The following is a 21,501-nucleotide window of genomic DNA, read 5'->3' as shown; positions in this document are numbered from 1 at the left end:
TTTCCCATTTTCATTCACCGTCATTCACTTCATTATTTGCTCCTGAACTGAAGTTGGCATCAGGAAGAGCATCCGGCCGAAAAAGAATGCCTTATAATTCAATCAATCAATAAAATCAATCAATCAATCAATCAATCAATAAAATCAATCAATCAATCAATCAATCAATCAACCAACATTGATCTGCATTTAGGGCAGTCACCCAGGTGGCAGATTTCCTACCTGTTGTTTTTCTAGACTTTTCTTAAATGATTGCAAAGAATTTGGAAATTTATTGAACATCTCCCTTGGTAAATTATTCCAATCCCTAACTCCCCTACCTATAAATGAATATTTGCCCCATTTTGTTCTCTTGAATTCCAACTTTATCTTCATATTGTGATCTTTCCTACTTTTCAAGGCACCCCTCAAACTTATTCAACTACTAATGTCATTCCATTCCATCTCTCCACTGATAGCTCGGAACATACCACTTAGTCATGCAACTCGTCTCCTTTTCCCCGTCTTTCCAGCCCAAACTTTGCAGCATTTTTGTCACACTACTCTTTTGTCGGAAATCACCCAGAACAAATCGACCTGCTTTTCTTTGGATTTTTTTCCAGTTCTCGAATCAACTAATCCTGGTGACGGTCCCATACACTGGAACCATACTCTACTTGGGGTCTTACCAGAGACTTATATGCCATCTCCTTTACATCCTTACTACAACCCCTAAATACCCTCATAATCATGTGCAGAGATCTCTACCCTTTATTTACAATCCCATTTATGTGATTACTCCAATGAAGATCTTTCCTGATATACAGAGATCCCCATAAGGAACTTTCACCCCATCAATGCAGTAATTAAAACTGAGAAGACTTTTCTTATCACTCAAACTCTTTATAACATTTCATTTATGAAATTTCATCTCACCTCATCCTCGACCCCATATAAGAAAACAGGACTAAGGGGTACATACATACATACATACATACATACATACATACATACATACATACATACATACATACATACAACGCAAGAATTAATTACTATACTAATATATGTTTTGGGAATAATTTTATCTCTTTCTAGGTTACTGCAAACTTTAAATCACTCCGAGATTATTTTCTGAGAAGCTTTTACGCATTTATACTCCAAAAACATTTCAACATTGCATCTTTTATATATAAAACAATAATTAAAGTAAGTAAGTAAGTAAAAAAACCTTTGCAACTTAAAATCTTCCCATCATAAATTATATGACAAACATTTTACATAGAATCTAAACAACAGACATGTTACTCTGTTTCAAATTCCAGCACTGAACCCAGATCTTTAACAAGGTTTGCAGCTGTCACTGATATAATTTACATTCATCCTGAGAAATAATATAGTCCTATCTGTAACCCCTCTCGAGTACAAAATTTTAATGAGTAAGAAAAAAATGTTATAAAAAGGAATAATTAAAATGGTTTAACAAGCAGGTTACACCTTTCATTTTGATGAATTTCAAGTGTTACAAATAAGAACCTGTGTCCAAGTTCTTGAAAAATACAGTCTCCTGAAGTTCTTTAGTTTATTTTCCTAGGAAATTTCAAAACTATAAATTAATATTAATAAATAATGTTACTGGTTTTATGTCCCACTAACTACTTTTACTGTTTCGGAGATGCAGAAATTCCAGAATTTTGTCCAGCAAGAGTTCTCTAATATGCCTGTAAATCTACTACCACGAAGTTGACATACAGTATATGAGCGCCTTCAAGTACCACCGGATTGAGCTCAGAAGACCAGCACTCTACACCTGAGCTACCCAGCATTGCTAAATTAATGTTTTTAATACTGCTCTACTCTCGCCTTACAATCAAAACAGATTACATTTTCGCAGCCAGTGGAACATAGATAACAGAAGTTTTCCAAATTTCCAAATCATAGTTAACTGGGATATGAAGCTCCCAATGCTTCAATGAAAACTATCATTAGGAATTTCAAAGGTTTGCTGTCAGTATACAAAGTAATAAAAGTCAGCATTTCACTGAAGTTCTCTCTCTTGCTATCACTACATATAACAATAACAGTTCATTTTTCTGCAATGTCCTAACTTTGCTGTAAAAAAGTTCTTGGTGATGATTGCCAGGAGGCAATCTTTGTCTGACACAGCTCCTACAAACTTCAGGCTTCTTTATTTTTGTGTCTTTGAGGATAGAAATTCACACACTGTTGACATGTTCAGGTTCTTCCTTTCATTTAAAACTGTTTGTGATTTGAAAATCTCAATGGTTTCTGATTGCAGTTGAGCAAGATAAAGTAAAATAGTTAAAAGTAGTCTATATCTGTATGCCTATGATGCATAACATAGCTATCCAATGGTATGCGCTTGGCAACAGATGAATTCAGTCTGCCCTAGTCAGCTGTTTTGTTTTTATTTTTCAGTCTCGTCTCAACTCTGTATTTGATGGTTTCTAAGTAAACCTGGCCAAACCTGCATAGAATTATGTAGACACTCACTGCGGTATGTGGATGTTGCTCGTCCTTAGTGAACCAAAGTACAACCTTAACCACAACACAAATAATCTATATTTGTTATCAACGATGACAACTCTCACAGGAGTCAATTTTGCAATTACTTACAAGTACACAAATTGTTATCATCCTTACACCAGCATAGAGAATGCACTGAGAAATAAAATTAGAATAATACTCTTACACTGTAGATCTGCTTCTTCATAAGGTAGTAATAATGGATACAAGCCCAGAAAAATGACAGGAATAAAAGGTATCATATGATTAAATGCAGAAAAGGATAGACTTCTCTTGTATTTACAAGCAACAGATGTTTTGATAACATCAAAGAAATAATCTCCTTAAGAGTGATATGCCATTCTCTTAACAAATATCAATAACCATTTATTGTCATATAATAACCTAATAATGAAGCAGTATGATAAAATTAGCAAAACCCAAAGAAGCAGCAACTTGAAATCTACCCTTGAGGTCTACAAACTAATGCATAGTGGGCAAACTGTACAGTACACCTAAGATGTATGAGTGCTGATTACTCCCTTACTCCCTTTAACAACAGACACTTTTTTTTGGGTAAAAGTCTGCAGGAGATACAATTTTTGTCACAATATCCTGTTCCCAATGTCATTGCAAAATAGCTTACTTTCTGCACACAACAGGGACTAAATATTTAGAAATAAATATTAAAAAACTAACATTAAATTTGATACACAACCCATGTCTCTTGATTTTGTCTTCAAGCCTTCTGATGCCTTACATTCTTCCCTAAAAAAATCATTTCTTCTGCATTATCTAATTCAGTAAGAGTATAATGGAATAAGCCCTTCATATATTTACATAGCTCCTTTATCTTGCTTTAACAAACTAAGTTAATTACAGGATATTACTTTACCCCCCCTATTTCACTGAAGATGGCTCAAACGAGTCGAAACATGTTTGAATTTTATTGCTCCATCTACTGTAATGATGGAATTATCTTTTGTATTGAATTAGGAGGATACATTTAAATTTTTGCTTTGTAAACTAAGTTAATACGAAATCAATTTATAAACAATAAGTTCAAACTAGTAAAGAGCTTTTAATGTAAAGCAATACAAAGAACAAACAAAAAATCTAAACCCATTATTTATAACTCCAAATCAATTTTCTAAAATATTATTACAAACCTTAAACATTTTAATGTACACAAGTCATGCAAAATCTATAAAAATCATCATTCAAAAGAGAGGGTAACAAAGCATCTTCCCTTTGAAGAACAACATACATAAATTTCAAAATTTCTTGTCAATAAAGCACAGGAATACTTTAAGAAATGTTAGCCTATAAGAATATCAACAATACTTACAGTATACGATATCTACATAACATTCCAATAAAAACTATGATACAAATAACGAAAGCAAACAGCCCAACACAAGTCAGACTGGTTAGCTGAGAGACTCAAAACATTGAAATATCAACCCCTTACATACAATGCAATGTACAGAGTACAAACACACATATAAATACAGTTATAATCCTCACTTTACATGCAAAAATTATAAAAACTAATTATGTACAAGTCACTGATAACTGACTTATAAACTAAACCATAAATTACTAAACAGTTCATCACTGCAAATTCATTCTTGCTAAAAAAAAAAATTAAATAAAAAAATTATAAAAATGACACACCACAACCTCTCAATTGCTCAAATATATGCTCATTAATATTATTACCGGTGCAAAGTAGAATCTCAGTAATTTGAGTCTGCATTCTTTGTTCTAGAAATTTTAATCTTAACATGGGTTGCGAGTTACTAACAAGGGAACTGTCTGGGATAGACCAGACCGATTGCAATGAAGCTTGGTAGGATGATCAATTAAGGAATCAAACTTGAAGGTAATCATCATTCTGCTACAAAATAATTTTTGTGTACTTAAAAATGGTAATTGGTTGTTGTAGTTTTAAATGGAGCAATGTACTGAAGATATCCACTGCAATGAAATTTGGAAGGTTGATCAATGCAGACATCAGAAAATTGCTGCACACCTGCTGCTGTTACACAGGCTGTCCACAGCATAACACAAGTAATTCTGAACAGCTATCTGGCAGTCTCCTTGTTTGTATAGTAGTGGCATGTACAGACATCCAATATTTCATATTATACAATATTTAGCTTCCATTATAAACAACACAGGAGGATTAAAACCCTAACATTTTTATATATTCAAACCTAATACTTGTCAGTAAAATAGGTTTGTGGAGTTTGAATTTCAGTCTGTGTTATTAAAATCTCAATTCTGGTATACCTATAGTATTTTATGTAACTTATAAACAGAACTATCAGTATATTTACACATTACATACACAAAGTGATATCTGTTAACTGTTCTGAGCCACTAAGCTATTTTTCAGCAATTAATTATAACACTGCCATTAATTTTACAGCAAAATTATTGTTACCACTAAATTTAGGATATGTTAATTAATCATTCACTCATGTTTTATTGACATCTGTCTGGTCCAACATAAACTATTCCCTGTGAGGTTGAATGAAAATAAATTTGACTAATCAACATTTGCAGGCTCTGGATAAAATTAATGTACTATATTGATTCCCTACTACAGTATACTGTATGTCTTCATGGATATAAGACCGGAAATATCTGGAATATTTTTTAGTGATTGAAATAATGAAGTACAACACAATCAAATAGAAATTAAATTTGCACTTCTTCAAAATATCAAATACAAGCAGCCTTTTTAACAACTTCAAAAATATTATTTAAATATTGAAGTAAGTCAACAGCATGTATATATAAGGGAAATCAAACTTCAAATCAAATTTAATTACACAACATTTCTTACTCTCTGAAAATGGAAAAGACGTTTTTTTACTTTAAAAAATACACAGCTCTATAACATGTTTTTGTTCAGGATAGTAACTGCTCAGTTCTTCTGAAGAAAGGTTGAGAGAGAGTTTCTTTGCATTCAAATTGTAGATTATCCCACTGTCGGCAGCCCTGAAGATGGTTTTCTGTGGTTTCCCATTTACACACCAGGCAAATGCTAGGGCTGTACCTTAATTAAGGCCACGGCCGCTTCCTTCCCATTCCTAGGCCTTTCCTATCCTACCGTCACCATAAGACCTATCTGTGTCGGTGCGACGTAAAGCAAATAGCAAAAAAAATGTAGATTTCTTTACCTTCGACATCCTATGAAAATTTCCGAGTTATTTTTTTCTATGTTTTGACTTACCAAGGTTAAAATTGGCCTCAACTACAGGTTTTTTTTTTTTTTTGAGATAATGACATTTGAGTTATAAAGATTCTATTGTAGCACATTCTGAACTTCAGTGAAAAAAGCAAAGAACATGCACATCCCAATCAACTGAAAATTGAACACAGGCAGGAAACATCACTATGACCATAGTTCTTAAGTACCATATTTAACAAGGGACCAAAGGATAATAGGCGTAGGTATAAAAGTGCCGTCCCAACATACATAATATGATTCTTTCTTCCCGGATAAAATCATTCATAGATAATATGTTTGCTACTGTATTTTGAGTGACAAAAATCTTCATATTTTTCTGGTCTTCAGATATGATGATCTTATACCAAACCCTGTAGAGAAATGGGTCAAGGGCTGGACTTATATACCATTTTTACCCTCTGTTCAAACGTAGAGTAATTTCTCTAATCTGAATTTCAGGATACTGGGCAACATTTGATTTTCTACTGTGACTTTTCGGAGTTGCACTGCAAGCCCCGCGGTATAGCGGTAGCGTGTCTGCCTCTTGCCCGGACGCCCCGGGTTTGATTCCTGGTCAGGTCAGGAGTTTTTACTTGGATCTCAGAGCTGGTTCGAGGTCCACTCAGCCTACGTGATTACAATTGAGGAACTATCTGACGGTGAGATAGTGCCCTGGTATAGAAGCCAAGAATAACAGCCGCGAGGATGCGTCGCGCCAACGGCACAACACCTTGTAATCTGCAGGCCTTTGGGCTGAGCAGTAGTCGCTTGGCAGGCTCTGGCTCCTCAGGGCTATTGCACCATGGGGTTTGGTTTGGTTTGGTTTTTGAGTTCCAATTATTGAGAAAATATTGTCATTACTTTGTTTATTTACTTTCACAATTGCCACCAGAGGCTATTTACACGACCTAACACGTTTAAAAATATTGTCATCTTCATGAAACTAGATATCTTCCTTATATCATCACTATTCATCAACAAAATGTCCGGCTCCATGGCTAAATGGTTACGGTGCTGGCCTATGGTCACAGGGGTCCCGCGTTCGATTCCTGGCAGAATCGGGAATTTTAATCATAATTGGTTAATTCCCCCGGCACGGGGTCTGGGTGTATGTGCCGTCTTCATCATCATTTCATCCTCATCACGACACGCAGGTCGCTTACAGGCGTCAAATCAAAATACCTGCACCAGGCCTCTCCGGATGCTACACGCCATTATCAACAAAGTGAATTATTTTCTTCATTCTCTTCTGGTTCTAATATATGAGTGAAAACTGCTCCAACAACTTAAATCTAGCTAACATCGAAGTGTTGGGTATCCTAGTGGGGACGAACTATTTCAAAATTCTTTGAGGAATTTGGTGTAACAAAAAATCCATAATTGTCTTACGAGAAAAAAAAAATCCAATGGGAAATATAACTGTACAAGCTTGATATCTTTGGTTATACACCACCTTGCCAGAATGAGGTATGAGAATGGGATGCCCAGGGATATGCATTATTTTTGGGGTATCAAGAAGAAACCTACAACTACGAATCCAATGCAAAGCAACCCTTACATCATAAATAATATATGATCTCTCCATCTTCTACATTAGGAGGAAGAGCCCACCCACTGAATGTATATCACCGTCACAAAAAGAAGTATTAAGGAGCTCTGTTCTGAAATCTGAAGTTAGAACCAATGCTCATCAACACTTCACTTATATGACAGGGCAAATTTCTGTACAACATTCATTCACAAGATGAATAAACACTTCCTACAGAAGGAGGCTGTCACAAATGATAGAGTATACCAAGTCAACTGAGTAATTTGCACCAGAACTTATACGGTAGAGATTTAAACTGATTTACAATCACATTATATATTGTTTTAGGTATGATTGTAATGTTATTAATATAAATGGTTAAAGAGTTAGGACTATGATCCTTTCAAGGCTCCCAGAACTACAGTCTGGATAAGAGATAAATCTAAATTAAAACGTTGGCAGGTGACGGAAGTTCTTCAGCTTCGATTAACAAGCTGATATCCTTGATGTTTGCAATACCATATTTCTGGCAGTAGAAGAGAATGGTAGATTTGTGTATCATCTTGTTCTCTTCATTAACTTTACTTGGCTCATTGGTCTTGGACTCAAACCGAAAAGTAGGATCAATAATGAAAGCTGTTATTGTGTTCATGAATGCAGTCATATCAAGCCTTCGGGTGCTCCCATTAGCCAGTAGACCAACCTTCTTCATGTGTGTCCAAGGGCCTGAGCGATGAATTTTGTGGTGCCTCTCATTCCATAGTAGATCACAATGAAAGCAAGATCCCAAGACATGATAGACAGACTTACGAGAAAAAGAGTTTCTACCTCACAGTTGTTGTCTGGGGTCCTGGTTGGTATCGCACAAACTGCAGCCACATTTGCAGTCATTTTCAAAGCTTCCTGCCATTCACAACATGATAAACCCTAATAGTGTGCAGATCAATGGTTTGCTGGAGGGTAATCGCTAAAGAGGGCAACACTGACACTACTTTTGACACTCCAGATCTCTCAGTTTATTTTTTTACTTTCCTAGGATCTAGGAATCCATCCTTGCAACTGATCAAATTATTGTCAGAATTCAAGGTAATTATCAGCAAACATTTATTGCTTTCTTTTTTAAGGTTTCAGGTTTCCAGGATATAGATATTTTTATTATTTAGCACGATTCTTAGGGCATTGATTTGCTACACATGGAAAAATCCAAGACTCTTGTAACCTCTATGGCTATACATCATACTATCAGGAAAAACAGATGGAAAGCTGGAGAATTTCCTTAAGTGTGCATCTAACCATTCTGTTGCTGTCTTCAAGGAAGTTATTAGGAATTTTGCCAGGGTTACCACCAGGAAAGGGTACACTAGCATGGGACAAACTGAAGCACTCAGAACCATGAGCTTCTGACTGGGGTAAAACAAGGAGAGGACAAGAGAGACTCAAGTTTACTACATAGTTCTTTCATTGTCTTATGAGAGTCGAAAGTTATTCCATCACTGAAGTTCATTCCAAGATATCGCATTGTTCCATTTGGTTCTATTTCTATGATTTCACCTGCATGGGTAGGAAGGCTGACCCGTGTAATACTGATGGACACAGATTTTTATCTATTGATGTCGAAGTCAACCTCTTTAAATTGCCATCTTAGTCAGATCCATTGCAGAAGATTTGTATCTGCCAATGATCAAAGTGTCGCTAGCAAAACCAAGGACTGTGGGAGATTTTGGCCCAGCCAAACATCAAAGGATACCCATATTTAACAGCCACACACTCCTCAGAGGGCTCATTTAAAACATGATCTCTTGCAAGGTTGTAGAGCAATGATGACAGAGGTGAACCCTGCAGGACTCCTGTTTCAGTCCAGAACACTTAAATTTCAAATGGTTTGCTTCAATCTGAAAAATGTTCCCTTCCTGCAACTTCAAGATCAACTCTGCAGGCTTTGTTGGAGTGGAATAACTCTCAAATGCTTTTTTTAGGTGCACATGTCCGATGTTATCAATTATTTTTCCGATATCATGAAAAACTACTGTTGTATCAGTTTTGTCCCTTTTTGCAGCTGTAAGAACTGACTGCAGTAATGCAATACTTGTGACTGTTCTGGGAGACTGAGTGAAACCTTTCTCTGATGCACATTAAATGGAACAAATTCTAGCAGCCTGCAGTCAAGTATCCATTCAATTAACCTTCTTAATAACAAACTTCTGCTTACAGGTCTCCAGTTTGAGGGATCAGTTTCATCTCCCGACTTTTTTTTTTTTTTTTTTTTTCTATTTTGCTTTACATCGCACCGACACAGATAGGTCTTATGGCGACGATGGGACAGGAAAGGCCTGGGAATGGGAAGGAAGCGGCCGTGGCCTTGATTAAGGTACAGCCCCAGCATTTGCCTGGTGTGAAAATGGGAAACCATGGAAAACCATCTTCAGGGTTGCCGACAGTGGGATTCGAACCCACTATCTCCCAGATGCAACATCTCCTGACTTGTAAATCAAAATGGTTCTAGCCTTTAGAAAGCAGAGAGGAACATATGATGACATAATCATGTGACTATGATGGCAATTATTTCAGAGACGCAGTCATCTTTAATTACTTGTATTAATACATGGTCAGTACCAGGTGAAATACCTACAGTGACAACTTTGGAGGTGTTAATGACTTCTTCCTTTGATATTATGAGCTGGTAGGTCTCAACTGGAACAACAATATCACTTTCAGATAACGCATTAGGATAACTCTCTAGTACTTGGAATGGTGATTGAATACAGGCAAGGGAAATAAACGGTTTTCAATGTCGGATATAGGTATTCTGCAAGGAATTCCATTATTTCCAAGAACTTTGCAGACTGCCTTCCATCTGTAAAACTGGAATTGTGTTAACTGGTAGGCATATTTATCCTGCCTCTTGCCTGATCTCTTTTCGAGTGCCTTTCAGGATTTCTCTGTCTTCTTTCCCCTCCGCTTATATAATTTCACAGCTTGATGTTTAGGCCCAGGAAAGACATTCATCAATCTGGCACTGAGCAAGTGCCCAGGTGGTTTTGGTCGCATAGCTATCAGCTTGCATTTGGGAGATAATGGGTTTAGGAAACATCGGATCTGCTGCGACCAGATTTTAACAGTGACAACTCTAGTTGAACCTGGATTTCAACGGGGACTCCGATTAGCTGCAGTATTTGTGGACCTTACAGCAGCTTATAACACTGTGTGGAGGGGAGGCTTGATGTTGAAGTTTATTGAAATCATCCCATGTCAAAAGCTGGAGGTTCTAGTGAACAACATGCTCTCTGACAGATGCTTTACGGTGTTTCTGAATGGACAACCTAACAGATGGACAGCTCTAAACATGGCCTCAGGCATCAGTTCTGTCCCCCATTCTGCTTAACTTGTATATCCATGATATGCCAGACACGGACTCATTGAAAATCCAGTATGCAGATGACTTAGCGTTAAGTCTTCCAGAGTCAAGATCTTATGCACCATGACAATGTACTGACAACTAGTCTGATGAAATTGAGTGACTACTTCCATAAATAGAGACTTCAACCTAACCCAAATAAAACTGAGATTACTGCATTCCATCTAAATAATAAGGAAGCCCATAAGAAGCTACATGTGACTTTCGACGGAACCGAAGTACCGCATAACTACAATCCAAAATATCTAGGAATCGCTCTAGATTGGTCCTTGACATTCAAACAGCAGTGCATCACATTATCTAAACAATTTGGCTCCAGAAAGAATCTACTCCGCAAGATTGCCGGAAGTAACTGGGGTGCGGACGCCAATACCCTACGCTCTGCTGCACCCTCTCTAGTGTATTTTGCTGGTGAATACTGTGCTCCTGTATGGCAGAACAGCATTCACCCAACAAAGATTGGCGTCTAGCTTAATGAAGCCATGAGAGTTATCACTGGTACTGTCAGATCTACTCCCATTCAGTGGTTACCTGTCTTAGCTAATATTGCCCCGCAAGATCTGAGGAGGAAAGCAGCCAAGGTAAACTTGCTCAAGAAGATTTCTTCTCATAAGAACTCTCCCTTATATGATGCCCTACAAGACCCACCAACATCTCGTCTGAAATCACGCAAACCACCCTGGTCTGATTTTAAAAGCATCAATTCTTTCGAAATGACCTCCGAGTGGCGACAATGTTGGCATGAACATTCACCCAACAATGCTCACTTGGTTCAAGATCCAACAAAGGAGGCTGAAGGTTGAAGGATTCCACCTGCCGTGTCAAACCTGGTCGAAGCTGAACCGAATTAGAATGGGTCAAGGGAGGTGTGGTTATATGTTGAAGAAATGGGGTTTCCGTTCATCTGCTGACTGCGACTGCAAAGTGGAAAAGCAGACAATGGAACACATTGTTAAGGAATGCCCATTTCGAGCATTTAACGGTGATCTGAGGCTTCTACATCAAGTGACCCCGAGTACTCTGGACTGGTCGTCAAATTTGGACATTTCCATGTGTTATTAGATATTTTGTGTACTTGTAAAGCCATAAGATAATATATATACACACTTCACTGTCGACAGCGCTGAAGAGGGTTTTCCGTGGTTTTCCATTTTCACATCAGGCAAATGCTGGGACTGTACTTTAATTAAGGCCACGGTCATTTCCTTCCTACTCCTAGCCCTTCCCTTTCCCATTGACACAATAAAACCTATCTGTGTCAATGCAATGTAAAAACAAAATTGTAAAAATTCAACCTAGCAAGATATCCCACAAAATGATTTACTCCATTGGAGTAACTCTACAACTCTCAAGTGTTTTCCTTAAGTGTACAAGTCCTTAAGATCATCCAGGCTTTCTCTGAATGTTCATTTTCCAATTCTGGACCTTCACTTTGACTGTGGTGAACTGCATGTTACAAGGTGAAGAGGGCAAGATCCATTCTGGGGTCTCCCTGAAATGGTCATCACCTGGTAAACAATGGCTATGACTTTGTTGATAAACAAGAATCTGTTGCTGGTCATCAGGGATGGACTTTGCTTACGAGAACACGCAAGCCTCTATTTGCAGAGAAAAGTTTTCTATAGTGCATACAACCAAGCTTGGAATCTTGAGATAAACCTCCAGATACAGGGTTTCTTCGCTGACCACTAGAACTGGGATTCCATTAATTCACAAGCTTCCAGCAACAGCATGTGTTTGACGGTAAAGTGATGAGGAAAGAGGTTAGGCTGATAAATAATATGACAATGGTCTAATAATATTGAGGTTATATGATACCTATCCTACTCTACAGCAAAATAATATCAAAGTAATTCACGCATCACAAAGAAAGAGAGTAATGAGTGATAAACTTGAAAGAACACCAAGCCCAACAAAAATCCAGCGTGGAGATAACAGCTTGGATTATGATTTAGTAACAAACTAACCTACCTAGCAACCATGCACCGAGTATAAACAAACTAAAAATGATCAAACAAAATATTCACAAGATTTAAGTATAAATTATTGTTCAAGTATACACAAAACACAGTCTAGAATTCCTATCTTAAGAAGAAAATTATGAATATTTAAAACTTGTAAGAAATTTGCGTAACATGCCAACCAAAGGTTAGAGAGAAAAACAAATATCCAGTAAGAAAAAGCTATACTGTTGTGTTGCATTAGCTACAAAAGAAATCACTACAGAATGATTTCCTGACCAGTAAAAGGTAAAATCAAGTTGATCCAACCATAAAAATCAATCTGAATTAACTGAAGCACTGAATGACATATGTTTCACTCAGCCAATGCCTTCTGGGAAGAGAGAGAGAGAATGGGGGGGGGGGGGTAGATGGAGGGAGAATAAATAAAATAAATAAATAAATAAATAAATACATGAATAAATTAAACAAATTAGGAGAGAGAGAGATTCATCACTGCTCAGAATCAAACTTCTTGACTTTGCCCTCAGAGTCCTCATACGGGAATACATTTCGCTAAGCTCAGCTACAACAGTGGATATTCCTGTCATTATAAGAATCTGGGAGTTAGAACTAATTCCACAAACCATCCTCAAACCTGTTCCCTATGACTGAAGATACTAATATTCAGCTAACAGTAAGAACTCCAGCATCTGTTCCATGTAAACTCTGATCAATTATTTCATCCAAAATGATTTAATAGTTCAGGAAAATACAGAATGTTTCTTAATCCTTAATAAAATTTGGGGTGCTTCTGATCTATCTTTATGTACAAGATATAAAAAGTAGTTTCTAAACTAGTATTTTTGCACCGACTGTAGTTTGGTTAAGACAGCCAATGTTTTGTCCTCTTTTCTAGATGGCATTTTTCCTTGGCAAAAATGAGGTAAAATATGCAAATAAACAACAAAGAACCACAACACATTGAAAAACCACAGATCAAAAAACACTCAAACATTAGAGTGTATGCCTCCAGAAGTGTCTATTGATAATTTTAACTAAGGCAAAATAGGAAAACAATACTTAAAGAAGCCAAAGTATCAAGCGAGTTGGCTATGCCATTTGGGTCACATAGCTGTGCGCTTGCATTTAGGAGATAGTGAGTTCGAACCCTCTGTCGGCAGCTCTGAAGAAGTTTTTCCATTTTCACACCAGGCAAATGCTGAGGCTGTACCTTAATTAAGGCCTCAGTTGCTTCCTTCCCATTCTTAACCTTGTCCTATCCCATCATTGCCATAAGGCCTTTCTGTGTGGATGCAATGTAAAACAAATAGCAAAAAGTAGGACAACCTTCATTACTTGTAACCTAACAATTGTATTATTGTACAGCAAGTGTTGCTGTTTGCATACATTAATAATAATAATGTTATTGTCTTTACATCCCTCTAACTACATTTACAAGTTTTTGGAAACGTCGAGGTGCCAGGATTTAGTCCCGCAAGAGTTCTTTTACCTCCCAGTAAATCTACCGACACAAGGCTGACGTATTTGAACACCTTCAAATACCACCGGACTGAGCCAAGATCGAACCTGGCAAGTTGGAGTCAGAGGACCAGCGCCTCAACCATCTCAGCCACTCAGCCCAGCGTTTGTATACATTAATCCCATAGATAATTACAAGAATAGGTCTGGCAAAGCAGGCAATTACGGCAAAGAAAATTCTTTTACCACTAAGCAGATGAACGCGGAGATTAAAAAATCATTTGCAATCATTCTTACGGAGCACACTGCTTTATGGAAGTGAAAGCTGGACCTTAGGAAAATAATCTCTTTGAAGCAGTAATGTAGATGTGGTGCAAAATGACAACGACCTGAACTGAAACATGAAAAAAATCAAGATGTATTAAGACAAATAAATGAGAGGGAAAAGGAAATGGAAGTAGGAAAATTAAATTTATTGAACATATTACTGGACATAACATCCTTATCACCAATATTTTGAAAGGCAAGGAAGGCGTCTGAGAAGAAATGGAGAGGTTTGACCTAGAAAAAAGTACCTGGAGGACATCTAGCCGCTCAAGCTGGTTCGGCGTGTACATGTACGGATCTATAAAACATAAGCCAGGAGTGGTTTGACGTATACCTGTACGGACTAGGCTAGTGATGTTTTAGATGTACGTCAGCGTGCCATCTGTTGGTTGTCAACATGAACTTTTAGCACGGCTTGCAGTACAGGGTATCATTCTTTGCAGGGGAGTACCTTCTACCATAATGTGGCATTGTGTTGGCATATAAAGAACTTGTTTCATCAGCGCCCATCGTTGTAAACAATATGGCGGCGTCCTCGCATGGTCTGTATTTGTCTAATGCAGCTCTCGAACTCATATTGGATGAAAGTATTGATGAGATTAATCCAAGTGATAATGAAAGTGATAGTGATGATGTTGGATAGCAGGAAATTACGTATGATGTACATAATGATAGTAACATAAGTGAATGCTCACCTGAGTGGTCATGGACACCTATTGATTCGAATTTATTCCGAAAAGAAGGCAAATAGGCATTTTTTTCTTACTTTACATGCCACCTTTCTGTATGTAGATGCAACATCTGCATGATAAGAACTGTGTATTGACTTATTTTGAACAAAATCAAACAAATCGTTCAGAAGTTATAGCAATGTTTGCGACAGCATGTAAAATTGTGATATTTTTCTAAAATTTATTACCGCTGTAGGGTAAAACTTGGCCAACTTTTAATACCAGCTCGAAGGGCTAGAGCAGAATGGGATGTGAAAGTTACACAAAGATGAACGAAGCATACGAGATAGAGAAGAGAGGTTGGAACAAATGAATTAATGGATAGATAAATAGGTGGAAATTTTTAAAAACATAAACCTCAAAGAAAGAATCAGTGGTTACAACTTAAGTAATTTCGAAGAACTATTTACAAATTCTATGAATCTTCCTCCATGAGTGCAGTGAACTTCGTGGATGGTTCGGACTGACTGATTCCACTAGCTTACTTTATTATGACAACCCCACATTTAAATTACAGTAATCTACTTTCAAGCATCGGTGGTGGTGGTGGTGGTGTTTGTTGTTGAAAAAGGAAGAAAATCTTGGCAACCATTCTCTCTTAACAAGCTAAACATAAACAAAATAGAAGTAAACATGAAATATATATTCAATTATGAATTTCAAAAATAAAAAAACATATAATATTTAGGCAAAAATTTTTTGTATTTAAAGAACTAAAATAAGATCAGCATTATTCTCGTCATCTGCTAGCATGAGATCCAGTGTTTCTGACAGACTGAAGTTCCATGTTAGGCCAACAAGAACAGGAGAAAGTGAGCCATGGTGAAAGGGAGCCATGGAGAAAGCAGCACCATCTAAACATACGAGGGGTCTTCCCTCTTTAGGAGGTAAGAGTACATCTTCCATGACCTATCCTCAACCTGCACAAAACTACAGCCTCTCTCCGTAAAGATTGAAGAGAGGATTGCCATATTGCAGTAAATCGTCTTTACTGCTCATACTAGCAGATGACGAGAATACTGCTGATCTTATTTTGGTTCTTTAAAAACAAAAACATTTTGCCTAAATATTATATGCTTTTTTATTTTTGAAATTCATAATTGGGAGTTTGGATAGCTAGCCACTCCAATTTCCAGAATGCCAAGATGGTTCAGAATATATGAGAACAATATACCTAGCAGGTACGTTCATAGGTTTTGGTGGTATAAATACTGCTTCTTTTGCAACCAGTTCATTGCTTGCAATCCACGTTAATAGGAACCCAGCGTGAAGGTGATTTTGGTGTCTGCATTTCATAACCAGGCCAGAAGATTGTGGATCTGCTGCACCAGAGGGTGTTGTGGGTAACATAAATCAATAGCTTGTAAAGAGCTTAGAGTCAACGCACATGAGAAAGTAGCCTCAATCGTGCATCAGCACAAACTGCAAAGCTTCTAAGATGGGAAAGAGCTCTGTAACACATATACTGCACACTAGATAGTAAGATCTTGGTGCTAATATCACCAAATACAAATGAGCATCCAACTTTCTTTCCTATCTTACAACCATCTCTGAAGACAAGTCATGTATCCGGATATTTGTGAACGAAGTCCCCGGAATATCTCAGAGGAACAGAAGTATCAATATTCACCTTCGGTCTAGAGAGTAGATCTAGATATATATCCGGCCGCAGAACTATCCATGGAGGTACCTCAGCAGGGTTCCAGAGAAGACAACCGCCTGTAGCCACATCCAGCTCATGACACAAGCTATCAATTTGAATTCCAACCACTCATGTGTCTTTCCCAGCCGGTTTTCGTACCTCTGGTAAAACTGGGTATCAAAAAGGCATTGATAGCTTGTATGTTGTGGCATTTCATGAATTCTGGCAGATTATGTTAGGATATCTGCTGCTGCCAGCATTCCCGATACAGCGAGCAGGCTGGAAATTGGGCTAGTACAGAAAGCGCTGGTTGTCAGCCTAACTCCACTATGGTGTATACTAACCGAAAGGTTCAGGGCAGATGCTGCTGCTGAACAATACACCGCACTACCACGTCAGTCTCTTATCAAAATGGAGTCCTAGAAATGTTTAGGTGTCTACCACTGATGGGTCAGTTATTTTGCAGGCAATGCTCCAGGATCACAGTGCAAAATCTGACATCAACAGAAGTGTAAAACTGAGGTTTTCGCTACTGAGAAACAAAAACCATGCTATAGAACCAATCTGTCAACTCAGTTAATAGCTGACTGCAGCTCTCAGCAATGGCTATCCTTCCTAACCTGAAATGTAAGGCAAAATAGTCGAGATACAGCAATGGAACAACCGTGGGCCCAGCAATGACAACTATGGGTTGATGGCAATTGCAAACAATGTGACAGTCAATATAGGTCCCTGATACTCCATTTTCTTGAACATGTTCCTGAGAATATGCTCTCCCTACTCAAACTCAAAATCTTCAAGATATATGCCATTACTAAATTCATGATGTCCTTTCAAATATATTTATGTGCTATTTTAATCATGTAAGTGTTTATGTGCTGACGATGGCTCCAAGAGCCAAAACATATCCACATTTGTTAGAAAAATAATCTTTTTAGATTATATTGTGCTTTGATTAGGTGGTTAATCTTTTTTTTTTTTTTCTCAAGCTTTTTCAAGTCGAAGAACACAGCAACCGAGAGCTCATTCCAAAAAAAAGCCTCCTTTTCCTCTCCACCTTTCTTTTCACTTCCTCCCCCACCCTCTTCTCAATTACTTCCTGCCCTGTATTCTTTATTCCTGGTACAGTAGAACCTTGTTTATCTGGATTCCATTAATCCAGATATCTAGTTTATCCAGGCTGACTACAGAGATAATATAAACATAACTTCACTCTTAAAAATAACTGCTTTAAATCTAGGCCTAGAAGGATTTCATAGAAAAACTTCATTTTTTATAATTCAAATGTGATTATTCTGAAATACTCTGAAATGTTCTGAAATGACTTTCAGTTAATATTAAAATGAATCATTTTGGAATTAAAGATTTTTGTTTTGTCAATGAAATCTTCTTAATGTACAGCACTCATTTAGGAGAGCAACTTTATTATGCTTGTCAATGATGAATAGGCATGAGTATGTGAACCGGAATTTACTTTGAAACAGAAGAATATTTCCTTTTGTGAAACATCTCGGAATTTACTTTGAAACAGAAGAATATTTCCTTTTGTGAAACATCCTTTTAACCCAATAAGTTTTTGTCTGTGCAGATGTCCCATTGGCATATGCAAGAGCTCACCTTCTACGCTGCTTTATTAACTGAAATGGTGTTCAGTACTCTAAACCAAAGTCAAATTTATATTCTATGCACTGGTAATGCACTTGCATTTATAGATATACATTTAGAAATGTCCTCTTCTTTGTACTGTTAACAGTATTGTAAAAGTACATAAAATGTGCAATAAAATGTATATAAATTTGTTGTCAAGGAACTTTTCACATTACACCAATTTTTGGTCATCTGGAATGGACTAGGTCCACCCTGAGCTGGAAAGGTGGAGTTTTACTGTAGGCCCTATTCATTTGTATCATTCATACTTTTGCCTATTATGTTCTGTAAGATTCATTTCTGTAATTCTGATTTTTCAAGGCTTAGGGATTTTTGTCCAGTCATTCAACTATTTGGCAACACACCAACTTTTGTGGAACTTCACTGTTCATTAGCACATTTTAGAAATTATTGCCTAGCTTCCAGTGAGAAGGGAAAAACTTCAGTTGTCCTAACCAATGAAACTCAGTATAGTAATACCAAAAATTAATAGTAGCCTACTGACATATTTATTAGCTGTGAAAGTTTCACTAAATCAGATGATGAAATATATTAGTCTTAATTTCTAATTTATTTCACACAGATGAATAATATGAAACATCATATTGCATGAATGAAATGGATCCAACATTATCAATACAACAAATAAGACAGTAAGGGTAGGATCATATATTAAGAATAAATTAAAACTACAAAGATGCATTTATCCTCCCTCCAATGGCATCAACCAAACACATGAACAAGTTGTCACCAGGTACCATGTAATTGCTACATTTTACACTATCAAATGAAGAGTCTAGTTACCAGCATTGTAAATTTCATAAATGAATACATTACATTTTCACTATATTCAAGAAAGCTTCATAATTTAGGGAGTACCTAAGAGTGCTTGCGGATGTTTTAGCCTCATATGTTTCTTCAAGTTACCTTTTTGTGTGAACCTGTGTGCACACTCAGGACAAGGAAACTGAGGCTCTTTACCACACTCTAATCTTAAGTGCGAATTCAGAGAGTTTCTCCACTGATACTTCTTGCCACAAGCTGGACATGTAAAAAGAGCTCCAGAACGAGCTTTTCCCTTTGAATTTCTACTGTTGGTAGGAGTGTTGTAATCGTATCTCCAATGTGCAAAGTCAGATTCATTCTCCTCCTTCAATTGGTCCTGCAGTGACGAAAATCTTGGATGTGGTGGATTCTCATCCCACATGAAGTGGCCAATAGAGTTTGCTTCCCTAGATCCTTCATGATCAGGTGAGGGTATATATATTTTATATTTCTGTTCACTCCACATGCCCACAGGGATACCTATAATCAAATACAAAAAAAAAAAGGGAAAAGTTAGCTCCTTGATAAATATAATTTATATGTCAAATATAACAATGCTAATACTATATTAAGTGTATCTAAATCAGAATTAAGAACCCATCACTGCAAAAGGAGAAGAAATTGAAAAGGATCTTAACTGTAAGGCCATGAAACTTGTAGGAGCACAGATACAGGTTACAGGCTAATTATGCAACTGTAAAATGTAACTGGCAAAATAAAATTTATGAAAAAGCAAGATGAGCAAGCAGTTGTACATGCACTGCAATAAGTGGTGTGAAATCATAGTTGAATAAGACTTGCACGTGTGTGCAGTGAGAGAAAAATCTAAAGTTTAGTTGAGTGCTTAGCACCTGGGAACTACAAAAACTCTACATTTCTGTTTTCAGTTCTAAATAACATAGCTGCCTCTTAATTCAAACATATTGGAATCACAATGGTTAAATGAACACAAATTCCATAACACTTTATGTTCTAATCACCACTGTATAATGAATAGTAGCATATTTGAAACATGAGAATATATATATATTGCTGATAACAATTAATCAGGAATTTAACTCCTTATTTACTACCAACTGATTTGGAGATATTTGTTCCCACTTCCAATTATATGTAAACAAAGTGTAGTTATGGGATTACCCTTTTCAAATGGAAATGGCTCCATTGTTGTGGATGGCCACGGAAAAGCAATCAAAATGGAAAACAAATACAAATCAACAAAAAAAACCACAATACAACTGGAGAAAATATTAACTAAATATTCACTTAAGATTGAACTACATTACCAGGTATTTAAACTTTTAATTGAACATTATCAAATATATCTGTTAATACTGGTCCTGCCAATAATAGCTAGATTCAAAGACAATATATTGGAAATATTTACTAGTTTTTATTTATTTCCTGCATCCTACTGTTGATAATGTTAATCTTACCAAAGAATCTTTTATAACAAAGAGGGAAGGAATAGTAAATTCTGATCATCCAGAAAGGTTGTTACAGATCCCAATACTTGGATGTATTGACTGTCACAGAGCGGGCCATGAGGGGATGTATACACAACACACAATCCAGGGAAGTTATCTCACTGAGAGGAACAGCCTCTTTCTGAATACTGACAGGGAGGAGCAGGGGAAGTAAGGTAACTTTCATTTTTATCTTGCCATCACTCTGGATCAGACATGTTCTGATAACTGCCAGTAAACAACACACTGGTCACCATAGTATTCAAGCTATTAAATAGGTGCTATTAGAGGTGCTGATAGGAATTGGGATCTTACATACAGTAGAGCAGTCTGGTCCAACATAGCATTCAATCCATTTTACCCAAGCTACAGACTTTTTTTAACTTTTTTTTCTTTCAAATCTTTGTCTTTGTTAATATATAACTTTGAAGTTTCTCAGTCTACTGAAACTAATGCAAGATCAATAAAACTAGAAAATACCTGAAAAATAAAAGAACATCACAAGATTCTATCAAACTACACTTTTAATTAACGTCTGAACTTATCTCAATGATGCAAAAGTGCTTCCTCTTTCCTCAACTGCCTCATGCAAATCCTGGTGTCACACCAGATGGCTTCTTTACTGGTAACTTTCCATTTTGTCAGGCTCCAGTGATGTCACCAGTAAATGCAACTAAAGTCTCTTTGTTTTTGTTTGTATTTTCATCTTTTTTTAATGATTCTCCGGTTATCATATCTATTGAGCATTTGAA

The 21,501-nt window shown here is 36.8% G+C and overlaps 1 protein-coding gene across 12 annotated transcripts in view; it reads right to left on the bottom strand.

The window, feature by feature from the left end:
* Positions 1-21,501, bottom strand: part of lola (longitudinals lacking) — a 581,907-nt gene that overhangs the window by 217,097 nt on the left and 343,309 nt on the right. Inside the window, exon 5 of one of the 12 annotated variants that reach the window (XM_067135849.2) lies at positions 19,298-19,763. The exons of 10 other annotated variants lie outside the window; for them this stretch is intronic. In XM_067135849.2, coding sequence (XP_066991950.1) covers positions 19,327-19,763 — 437 coding nt within the window. In that variant the 3' untranslated portion in view covers positions 19,298-19,326. Of the gene's footprint in view, positions 1-19,297; positions 19,764-21,501 lie in introns of those variants that run through there. One more of the 12 variants, XM_067135865.2, reaches the window with a different exon arrangement.

This window comes from Anabrus simplex, chromosome 1 (genome assembly GCF_040414725.1).
Source record: "Anabrus simplex isolate iqAnaSimp1 chromosome 1, ASM4041472v1, whole genome shotgun sequence".
In the NCBI taxonomy this organism is placed as follows: domain Eukaryota; kingdom Metazoa; phylum Arthropoda; class Insecta; order Orthoptera; family Tettigoniidae; genus Anabrus; species Anabrus simplex.
Note: the sequence above shows the minus strand (reverse complement) of the source record. Positions and strands in the feature narration are given on the sequence as shown.